The following is an 11,245-nucleotide window of genomic DNA, read 5'->3' as shown; positions in this document are numbered from 1 at the left end:
CTCTATTTATAAAGTTCTCAGGTGGGCTTCGTGGGCTTGGTTGGTCCATGGGCCTGACCCTTGGGCCCAATTAGTTGGTTTTGGACTGATCTGGAATTTGGGTCCAATTCAATTTTTTTGTAGTTTGGACTTTAAGCTCAAATAGTAATATCAAATTGGATCAATTTAATCTCATCTGATTCATCCGCATGACATCATCGAAACTTGTCTTCCATTCAATTTAGGACATGTGTTAACTTCTAATTGGACCCAAAGTCAATGATTTAGAAATTAGTCGTTAATTTAGCAAACGACGTGGTGACTTGTGATTGGTCCAAAATTTTTCATTCCACAAATGCCCCTTTTCGAGATTTATGCACGTATATAGGTGGATGAATCTCGAAAAAAAAAATGTAATTTGAGATCAAAGTATGATTTTTTACTCCTTTAATTTGGTGCATCATTATGATCAAAATATGAGAATTTAGCTCAAAATTTTGATTTGAAATCTTGTTCGTTTGACACACTTTCGCTAAGTAAACTTTAATTTCAACTAAAGTGGGATTTATGTTCCACTTTATTGCAAATTTAATTTATTTTAATTTGAATTGGGAATAGAATTTGGGGTGAAATTGAATCTTGATCAATTTTGGTTTGAGATAGAAATTTGGGATATGCTCAATTTTACTTGGAAATGAGTATAGAAACTAAGGTTGATTTAAATTTGAGATAAAATTTGGAATATTGCCAAATTTTGACTCGGCATTTTATTCATAACTCAATATCAAGGTTAACCATTCAAATATTGATAAAATTTGGGATATGGCCAAATTTTAATTTGGGACGTATTTGACATTTATCTCACTCGATTTGTCTGGCTTGAAAAAATTTGGATTAGAGGCTTTAGACTGAGATTTGGAATAACAGTTGATTTTAATTTCAATTTGAATGGAATATGAATTTGAACTTAAATGGAAGAGATTTTAGAGAGCCAAAGTATTGGAAGACAGCCTTACTAACGAGATCAGACCATTACCAGCAATATCAGGCCATTACTAGTGATACCAAATCATTACCAGTGAGATCAGGCCATTACCAGCGATACCAAGCCATTAGTAGTGAGATCAGGCCATTACCAGCGATACCAAACCATTACTAGCGAGATCAAGCCATTACCAAAGATACCAAGCCATTAATAGCGAAATCAGGCCATTACCAGCGATATCAAGCCATTATCAGCGAGATCAGGCCATTACCAGTGATACCAAACCATTACCAGCGAGATCAGGCCATTACCAGCGATACCAAGCCTCACCAGTGATACCCTACCAACTTCATGGTGATACCCTACCAACTTCACCAGGAACGTAATTTGAGAATCGAATTCGATTCGTTTAACAGCCGAAGAAGGAATGATACTCTGCTGCCGGAGACAAGAAGAAGAAGAGGACGAAGAAGAGTGTAGAAACGTAGGATCTACATCTTCAAGGTGCTGAAACAAGTTTATCCAGACATTGGTATTTCCAGTAAGGCCATGGGTATCATGAACAGCTTCATCAACGATATCTTCAAGAATTGGCCAAACATGTTGTCTCTGAAAGCACCAAGGCGGTGACTAAGTTCATAAGTTCCTCTCCTTTCATAATCTTCTGTTTGCAGTGCTTGCAATTACCACGTGAAGTTTGTTGGAGAGAGCGAGATTTTGAGCGAGAAAGTGAGAGAGAGAGAGAGTGGAGAGAGCGAGATTTTAGGAGAGAGCAACACTGGAGAGAACGAGATTGTAGGAGAGAGCGACACTGGAGAGAACGAGATTGTGGGAGATAACGACACTGGAGAGAGCGAGATCGTGGGAGAGAGCGAGATTTTAGGAGAGAGCGAGATTTTGGGAGAGAGCGACATTGAAAGAGCGAGATCGTGGGAAAGAGCGAGATCAGCAAGAGCATTTCAAGCGAGATTTTGGGAGAGAGCGACACCAGCGAGAGGATTTCGAGCAAGATTCTCCCTTATTATTATTATTATTATTATTATTATTATTATTATTATTCCTCTTTTTTTTAATCTCAGGTAGTCGTCTGCTTTGTGGCTAGCGATACCAGCCTTAGCAAGATTTCCTTCTCCATACTGTTGGCTTATGCCAGATTCTCTCAAGTTTTGAGCTCAAAACTCCTCACCGTTGAATCTGGGGATTCAAAACTCCACCGTGACCCCTAATTCAGGCAGCCTCCAATCGAGCATGATCTTTTTTGTTGACTCTTAACTAATTTCAGTAAAAATCGGAGTTCCACAACAAAATAAATAGTATTTAGTTCGAGTAACCCGTGATTTTATCAGATTTCAACTGATTAGTAGAAAAAAATCCCATCGAACTTAGCTATATAAATACTGGTAGGACGCATGCTCTTTTTTATCTTGTAGTGTGATCTCCTTCGTTCTTACGTCCTTTGCAGTTTGAATTGTGATTCTTTTTCGATCTTACGTTCTTTACATCCTTTGTCAATCGGACTCGGATTGCAAATCAGCCTTGAATTGCAGTAGGAAGCTGTAAGTGAGGAGAAGGGAGGAAGAAGGAAAGATGGGGAATTAGGGCTTCCCTTCCTTTTTGTTTTCATATATATATTATATATATATATATATATATATATATATATTTTATTTCTTAAATTTTTCACATTTTTTTTCTTCTTTTTTTTTTTTCTTTTTCCAGAAGTTTCTTTTTTCTTTTTTCTTTATCTTAGTTTTGCTCTTATTTTTAATTATTTATTTATTTTTTACTAACTTGCCCCCCTACTAATTTTTTGTGTAGGAGTTAGGGTGCAACCAAAGGAGCACAACAAAACAAGTTTTTTTTTTTTAATCTCATCGACCCGTCTTTGGTGCGCTCGTGTATCCTGATCGTCATGGGAAGGGCCCCGCAAAGGCTTACAACTCTCCCATTCGATCACCCTAGGTGGATCTCGAAAAATTCTACTTTGTAGCACCGTTCGTACATCCTGATCGTCATGGGAGGGGCCCCGCAAAGGCTTACAACTCTCCCATTCGATCACCCTAGGGAGGATCTCAGAAAGGTCTACCTTGTAGCGCCGCTCGTGTATCCTGATCGTCATGGGAGGGGCCCTGCAAAGGCTTACAACTCTTCCATTCGATCACCCTAGGGAGGATCTCAAAAAGGTCTACCTTGTAATGTCGCTCGTGTATCCTGATCGTCATGGGAATGGGCCCCGCAAAGGCTTACAACTCTCCCATTCGCTCACCCTAGATGGATCCTGAAAAGGTCTACTTTGTAGCACCGTTCGTACATCCTGATCGTCATGGGAGAAGCCCCGCAAAGGCTTACAACTCTCCCATTCGATCACCCTAGGGAGGATCTCGGAAAGGTCTACCTTGTAGCGTCGCTCGTGTATCCTGATCGTCATGGGAAGGGGCCCTACAAAGGCATACAACTCTCCCATTCGATTACCCTAGGGAGGATCCTCGAAAGGTTTGCCTTGTTATGTTACTTCTTGATCAAAATTTGAAGATAAGGGAAATACGCCATTGAGTATTTGAAGATGAGGAGGATATGCCGTCAAACCTTGAAGATGAGAAGAATGTGCCATCAAGATTTTGAACGGAGTCAGGTGGCTATAGTCAATCTCGCGTACAAGGCGAAGCCAGACAGACCGGAGTTGTCCTCGCATATGAGGTGGAGCCGGATGGACTAGAGCCATCCTTGCATATGAGGTAGAGCTAGACAAACCAAACTTGATCTCGTATATGAGGTGGAACCACACCCACATTTTTGGAGAGGAAGTGAAGCTGCACAAATTTTGGAGAAGAGGTGAAGTTGTACCAATATTTTGGTGAGGAAATGAAACCGCACCACGACTTTGAAGATGGAGCGAAGTCGCGTCATCAGTTTGGAGATGCAACGAAGCCACACCACGACTTGGAGATGAAACGAAGCCATGCCACGACTTTGAAGATGAAGTGAAGCTGCGTCATTAGTTTGGAGATGAAGCGAAGCTGAGTCATGATTTTGTAGGCCGAGTCATTGAAGATGGAGCCGAGCCATGCACACCGACCTTGAACTTGAAGATGAAGCGGAGTCATACATACCGACCTTTAACTTGAAGATTGAAGTGGGGCCATGCATGCCAATCTTGAACTTAAAGAAGGAGAGGCATCAATGAAGCCTTTGAACTTAAAGATGGAGAAGCATCGATGAAGCCTTTGAACTTAAATATGGAGAAGCATCGACGAGACCTTCGTACTTGAGTTTGACGAAGCATGAAGCTTTGGCAGTAGGCTTGACTTTGTGACTTTGAACATGAAGATGAAGCATCGATGGAGCCCTTAAACTTGAAGATGGAGAAGCTATAAGTTTACTTTTAAAGAGGAAGCGAAGTTCATTCCACGTGTGTGCCTTTTATTTACTGTGTTGGCTCCTTACGAGGGATGAACATCTTCAACCCATTGTGTTGCCCCCAATAGAGATGAACATCTTCAATCTGAAGTGTCATTCTTTGACGGGGATGATCAACATCAATCTTGTAGTATTATACTTAGGTGGTTGTGGTACCTTTTTTGATAGACTAAACTTAAATTTCTTTAAGTTTCCTTCGTACCTTTAAAGAAAGGGATCGAATCATGACGTAGTTCAAGTTTTTTTTTTTTTTTTAACTGGACTGAACTTGAAGTTTCTTTCAAGCTGCCTACATACCCTTCTTAATGATAGGGATCAAGTCATAATGTAGTTCGAAGAGATTTTTTTTTTCTTTTTATGCGCGACTGAACTTAAATTTCTTTAAGTTGCCTACGTACCCTTTATAATGAAAGGGATCAAGTTGTAACGTAGTTCATACAAAGGTTTGTTTTTTTTTTTTATGCGTAAAACTTTTTGAGAAACTTGCCATTGATTGGGCCAATCCTTAGCCCGTTCTTATCAATTATCTTATACGCGCCGTTCGTGTAGACCTTATTGATGATGTAGGATCCATCCCATTTAGGTATGAACTTATTCCCCGTATGTCTCGTTGTGATAATGGGTCTCCTTACGGCGAGCACTAGATCACCTACTTGAAAGGACTGAGGCTGTACATGTTTATTGAAAGCCTTAGACATTCGTGCCTGGTAACATTCTAGTGCTTGCTGAGCTTTTAACCGTTTTTCATCCAATGCTTCCAACTCTTGGAGTCGCAGTTTGGCGTTGTCTTCCGTAGTCAGCCCTTCTTGCACTGCCATTCTCAGCGATGGAATTTCTCTTTCTAAAGGAAGGACAACTTCTACCCCATAAATGAGAGAGTATGGGGTGACTCATGTAGGGGTACGGTGAGTGGTGCGATAAGCCCACAACGCTTCACCGATATTCTTCTGCCAATCTCTCTTCGACTTGGAGACAATTTTCTTCAGCAGGTTGCACAATGTCTTGTTAAATGCCTCAGCCAACCCATTTGCGGTGGCGTTATATATGGATGACTTATACTGCTTTAGTTTGAATTTTTCACACAACTGTCCATTAAACTATTGGAGAATTGTCTTTCGTTATCTGTTACGATCCGATGGGGAATACTGTACTGATAAATGATATGAATGCGGATAAAATCCACCACGTTTTCTTTCTTAGCTTCCTTTAGCGCGACAGCCTCAGCCCATCTTGAGAAGTAGTCAGTGGCTGTGAGGATGTAGGAGTGCCCTGCTATCGACTTATCAACTTTGAGTCACCGAAGATTTCTATACAAGCTACTCCAATTTCTAAGGCCATTTGGAGGCCAATTATCAAAGCTTGGTATTCGGCGACGTTGTTTGAACATGACTCGGCAAGTGCGAAGCTATAAAGCAACATGTGCTTTTCTGGCGAAATGAGGACAATACCTGCCCCCGCGCCACTTTTTCGTGCCGCACTGTCAAAGAACATGACCCACGGTCTTGAGGTCTCTATGAAGAGAACTTCGTCATCAGGCAAGTCTTCACTTAACTCCCAATCCGATGGAACTGGGTGATCTGCCAAGAAATCGGCCAATGCCTGCCCTTTAACCGCCCTTTGTGGTACATAAACAATGTCGTACTGTTGAAGCATGATTGCCCATTTGGCTAAACGTCCCGAGAGGACCGGCCTAGACAGGACGTATTTGATGGGGTCGGCCTTCGCGATTAAATGGACTGTGAAGGCCTGCATGTAGTGCCTCAACTTATCTATGGCGAAGAAGAATGCAAGGCATGTCTTCTCTATAGAGGAATAATTGGTCTCGGCTCCATTCAGGGTTCTACTCAAGTAATAAAGAGCGCATTCTTTTCCTTTTTGTCTTTCTTGTGCTAACAGTGCCCCCAGTGACCTCTCTTGCGCTGTGATGTATAGTATCAACGGCTTACCTGCTATTGGGGCTCCCAAGACAGGAGGGCTGATCAGATATCGCTTTATGTTATCGAAAGCATTCTGACAGGCCTCATCCCATTCGAATTTCTCTCCCTTTCTCATCAGTCTTTGAAAAGGTTGACACCACCCTGTCAGGTTAGAAATAATTATCCGGATGTAGGCCAGACGTCCCTGCAGACTTCTCAGCTCATGTAGATATCTTAGTCTTGGCATCTTCTGGATGGCATCAATCTTAGATTGGTCTATCTCTATCCCTTGATGTCTCACAACGAAACCCAGAAACTTTTCTGAAGTTATGCCAAACGCGCATTTGAGGGGGTTCATCCTTAACTGGTACTTTCGTAGGCGATCGAACATGGTCCTTAGATCCTTCAAATGGTCATATCGTCGCTTGGTTTTTACCACAAGGTCATCCACATAACACTCCACATGTTTGTGCAACATATCATCAAACACTTTCTGCATGGCACGTTGATAAGTGGCGCGGGCGTTCTTCAACCCGAAGGGCATTACCTTGTAATAGTATATTCCTTTTAGGGTTCGAAATGCCGTCATTTCTTCGTCTTCAAAGGCCATCCGTATCTGGTTATATCTGGAAGATCCGTCCATTAAGGATAGGGCCTCATGTCCCATTGTCGCATCGACCATGATTTCTGTGATGGGCAATGGGAAATCGTCTTTAGGACAGGCGGTGTTTAGGTTGCGAAAGTCTACGTAAACACGAAGCTGTCCATTCTTTTTTCTAACCGGGACAATGTTGGCTATCCATGTTGGATATTTAACTTCACGAATGAACCCGGCCTCAATTAGTTTATTGAACTTAACCTCTATCTAGGGGATAAGTTATGGTTGAAAGCGTCGTTGAGCCTACTTAATGGGTCGACACCCCTGTTTGATCGCGAGATGATGGACTGCTACTTTTGGATCTAGTCCCAACATCTTTTTGTATGACCAGGCGAAAACATCCCTGTATTCGGTGAGTAAACTCATGTATTCGTTCTCTTCCTTTTCCGAGAGAAACGCGCTGATGAAAGTCGGAGGCGACTCTTCTACGGTGCCCAGATTCACTTCTTTTAGCTCGTCCACCATGGATTGACCACCGTCCTCTAGCCCTTGCGAAACATCCTCCACTTCCTCTTCGATCATACCTTCTTCGGGTCCTTTGGTGACGATGATGTGGTGGCACGAAGTTTCGACTTCCTCCCACTCTAGATTTCCGTTCTGAGGGTTGGTGAAAACGATGTCGCGTCTCTTTACTTTGAGCATGCCCTCGCTTGTGTTTAGGGTAACGAAGGTCTTTCTCTTCATGCATGAGGGGATGGTACTATGGATTTCCCCATCACTTCTTGCCTTTTCTGATGGTTTCTGATCTGATAACGCTTCAGTGTTTTTAAGGTCGATTCACCGCCAGATGGACACTCGAGGTATTGGCCCCTTCTTTCCTGTAATTTTTTCGAGGTGTTCGTGCAGACTCTTCCTTTCCCCTGTGTCTTGCTAGGGACATATTGATCGAGGGGACATTCGGCCCTTTCGTGCTTCAAGCGATCGAAAATGGGAGTGCGGGGTTTTCTTTCACTCTCCTTTGGAACTGCACCTAGTCTTTTGAGGGCTGATGGTCGTACCACCACCGGCGATTGACAGATGATCTCATTTTCTTCATTTGGCAGAGTTAACCTTCAAAAGACTAAGCATCGAGTATCTCTGGGAATAGTATGTGGGTTTCCCCTTTCTGCTTCTGTTATGCTTAATCTTTCGAAGACCGAGGCTCGTGCGACAGGTGGTCTGATACGATCGAAGGTCGAGGCTTTTTTATCTTTGTCCTTCTTTTCTCCTGTATCATCAACTTCTTCCACAGTGATATGATTGCTGTTGGCCACTTTCCCCTTCGCTTTTCTGATTATGTGGACTGGCTCTAACGGCTCATATCCGAGACCCGCCCTCGACGTGGGTATAGTGTGTCCCTCTTGCAAGAGCTTCTTTTGTGTTGGAGAGAGTCGGGGTTGCTCGTAAATCTTCAAACTTTTGAACTCAGTGTGAGTGTTGAAATCGTAGCCCGCCTTCGCCAACAGCTTGTAAGCTTTGGGATCAAATCCGTCTTCCATTCGCTTCTTGGGCAAGTTTGACCCTGTCACTTCTGCCTCCAACTTGTGGACTTCCTGCCTCGTTATCGGGGTGAGGGGTGTGACAAAACTCTCCTTTAGAATTTCTATGTCGCCGACGTGCAAACCCTTTGAGCATTCCGCAAAAGGCGACTCACCCTTGTTTCGTCTCGATAAAGGGACATAGCGCAGAATCAGATGTTTTAAGGCTTTCCCGCCCCTCACCACAGGGGTTTCTCTTACCCCAAGGGACATTCTGTCCTCTTTTGGGCTGGAGGCTCGCACCTTGCATGCGTCTACTAGCGACTTCGATCGGGATCCATCCATTTTCTTCGTCGGCAAATTCCCCGCTGACATAGTCTCACCGAAATTCTCGCTCTTTAAGTAAAATTTTGCATCTGCAAAGTGAGACTCGGCTTCAGAAAACGGATTAGAATCTGCTTCGACCTTCTTAGTCCCGTCCTGATAAAACTTGAAACACTGATGCAGTGTCGATGTAATCACACCATTCCCATGAATCCAGGGGCGTCCTAATAGTAGTTTGTAGGTGGTCTTTGAGTCTATAACATGAAACAGCGCGTCGACCTTTAGATCGCCAATGAGAAGCTCCAAGCGTATCATGCCTATCGCCCTTTGGCTGCCTTGATTGAAACCCTGAATTAGTAATTTGTTGTTTGATAGTTCTTCCATGAGTATGCCCAACTGTTTCATAATCGTCTTAGGCATTATATTGATGACAAATCCGTTGTCGATGAGGATTCGACCCATTCTCTTTTCTCGAATGTATCCAGAGACGTACAGAGGTCTATTATGCAATTTGGATCCCAACAGCAGATCTTCGTCTGAAAAGCCTATGGATGTGCAACACGAGGCATAAGCATGTGTTGTGGGGGTCAGTGCGCCAGAGGCGTTGGATTCTAACAGTACTTCAATCAGGGTCGTTTTAGCCTCTTGTAGAAGTGAAAGCAAGTCGTCTATGTTAGATAGTGACGAACCCTTTGGTTCTCTCGTAGAACTTAATGGGCCTGGAATAGTATCTTCCTCCTCCCTGATACTGATAGTAGAACATGCGGCATTCTCTGGTATATCCTCTGAACCCCAATTGCAGAAGTTCTTCGGGAAGAAATCTGTTAAGGTTATTTGTCGTATGGGACGAGAAACATCCTCGTCTTCCCCGTTGACAGCCTTGGGCCTTTGAGCCTTTTTTCTACCCTTCCTTTTTTGTGTCTTGCTCTCTCTCTTGTAGCTTCTATGAGAGCGTAGCTCTTTTTGGGTAGAGTTCAGTCTTCCTTTCTTACGGCGTGCCACAAGAATCCAGCCTTCGTTATCGTCATCGTCAGCACGCTCTCCTCCGTTTTGAGGATCTGTAGCTTGGACCTCCTGCTGAAACTGCACTACCATAGGTTCGAAGGTCCCAAACTGGACCGAGCTCTCCCTTTCTTCATAAGATATGGTTGGTGGCGCCACGCTCAGAGTTACTGTCACTGCAGCGTGATTTATTTGGACCACCTCGTCTAGATCCAGTTCTATTTTCCTTTCATGGGCCAATTTGAGGATCAATTCTTTCAGTATGAAACATTTTTCGACCGGGTGACTGATGACCCTGTGATACTTGCAGTAATTGGGGTCATCCACCTTGCCGGCCTGTTCCGGTCGCCTACATTCTGGCAGTTGGATAAGGTGGTTCTCCAATAATTGTTCAAGCATGTCCGCTACGTCAGAGTCAGGGAATGAATAAACCTTCGCCTATCTTTCTTTCAGGGTTGGGCGACGTCTCTTGCCTTCTTGGTCTTCTCTATCTTTTTTCTTTCCCTTTTGAGGAGAACTTCAATGGGGTTGTGTTAATGACCATTGATTCCTTCGTGACACCTTTCACATTTTTCTCGGCACTCTTCACAATTTTCTTGGCGCCCTTCACCTTCTTCTTGTCTTTCCTCGGTTCGTGGTTCAGAAAGTCCCTCGTTCCTCTGTTGGCGATACTTAGCTCCATGTCGTGAGCTCGGGTCGCTAATTCTTCAAAGGTACGGGGCTTAATCCTTTGTAGAATATAGAGGAGTTCCCAGTGCATACCCTGCGTGCACATTTCCACAGCAGACAACTCGGTGAGTCGATCTTTGCAATCCAAACTCAGAGCTCTCCATCGATTGATGTAGTCGACGACTGGTTCCCTTTCCGTTGTTTGGAGTTTGTCGGCTCCATCATGCTAACGGTGCGTCTGGTGCTATAGAAGCGATTCAAGAATTCTCTTTCAAGTTGCTCCCAGCTGTCAATCACCTCAGGCTCTAAGTCTGTGTACCAGTCAAAAGCGTTCCCTTTGAGGGTTCTGACGAATTGTTTGACTAGTAGATCTCCTCTTGTTCCTGCATTTTCACATGTTTCTACGAAGTGGGTGATGTGTTGCTTTGGGTTGCCCTTTCCGTCGAATTGTTGGAAGTTTAGGGGCTGATATCCAGTAGGCATTCTCAGGTTGTCGATCCTCTGAGTGTATGGCTTGGAATACATGAAGGAGGTTTGAGCCAGCCCTCCATATTGAGCTCTTATGGAGGTCATGATCATGTCTTGTAGTTGTTGGATCGACAAAGAGGCCATTGAGGCTGACTGTTACGATTAGCTTTCTTGTAGCACGGTCTTCCCCTTGTCGATTGCTTTCATTGTGGGTGCTAGGCTTGATTGAGCAACCTCTCGAGACTGCATTTATTCCTTCAGGGCAGCGATCTCGTGGTCTCGCTCGTCGATGGCTTTCATCAGGAAGTTAATCTTCCTTTCCATTTCAGCCATGGCCGCTTCCGCCGTCACATCCACCATCATGACAGAA

General features: G+C 43.7%; 1 protein-coding gene and 1 pseudogene across 1 annotated transcript in view; both read right to left on the bottom strand.

Moving 5' to 3' along the window:
* The window catches only part of LOC120069722 (putative serine/threonine-protein kinase At1g01540), an 8,987-nt gene extending 3,788 nt beyond the window's left edge, over window positions 1-5,199 (bottom strand). Inside the window, exons 1-2 of the mRNA XM_090312861.1 lie at window positions 4,869-5,199; window positions 1,326-1,545 (exon numbers count right to left, since the gene is read on the bottom strand). Of these exons, the coding sequence (XP_090168987.1) occupies window positions 1,326-1,545; window positions 4,869-5,199 (551 nt within the window). The remainder of the gene's footprint in view (window positions 1-1,325; window positions 1,546-4,868) is intronic.
* Window positions 5,200-5,653: 454 nt separating this feature from the next.
* On the bottom strand, window positions 5,654-10,137 carry LOC150038365 (uncharacterized; annotated as a pseudogene).
* Between the last annotated feature and the right edge of the window lie 1,108 nt (window positions 10,138-11,245).

This window comes from Benincasa hispida, chromosome 1 (assembly GCF_027475165.1).
Source record: "Benincasa hispida cultivar pf3 chromosome 1, pf3_genome.v1.1, whole genome shotgun sequence".
Taxonomy (NCBI): Eukaryota; Viridiplantae; Streptophyta; class Magnoliopsida; order Cucurbitales; family Cucurbitaceae; genus Benincasa; species Benincasa hispida.
The sequence above is the reverse complement of the archived record's forward strand: the minus strand, read 5'-3'. Positions and strand labels throughout refer to the sequence as shown.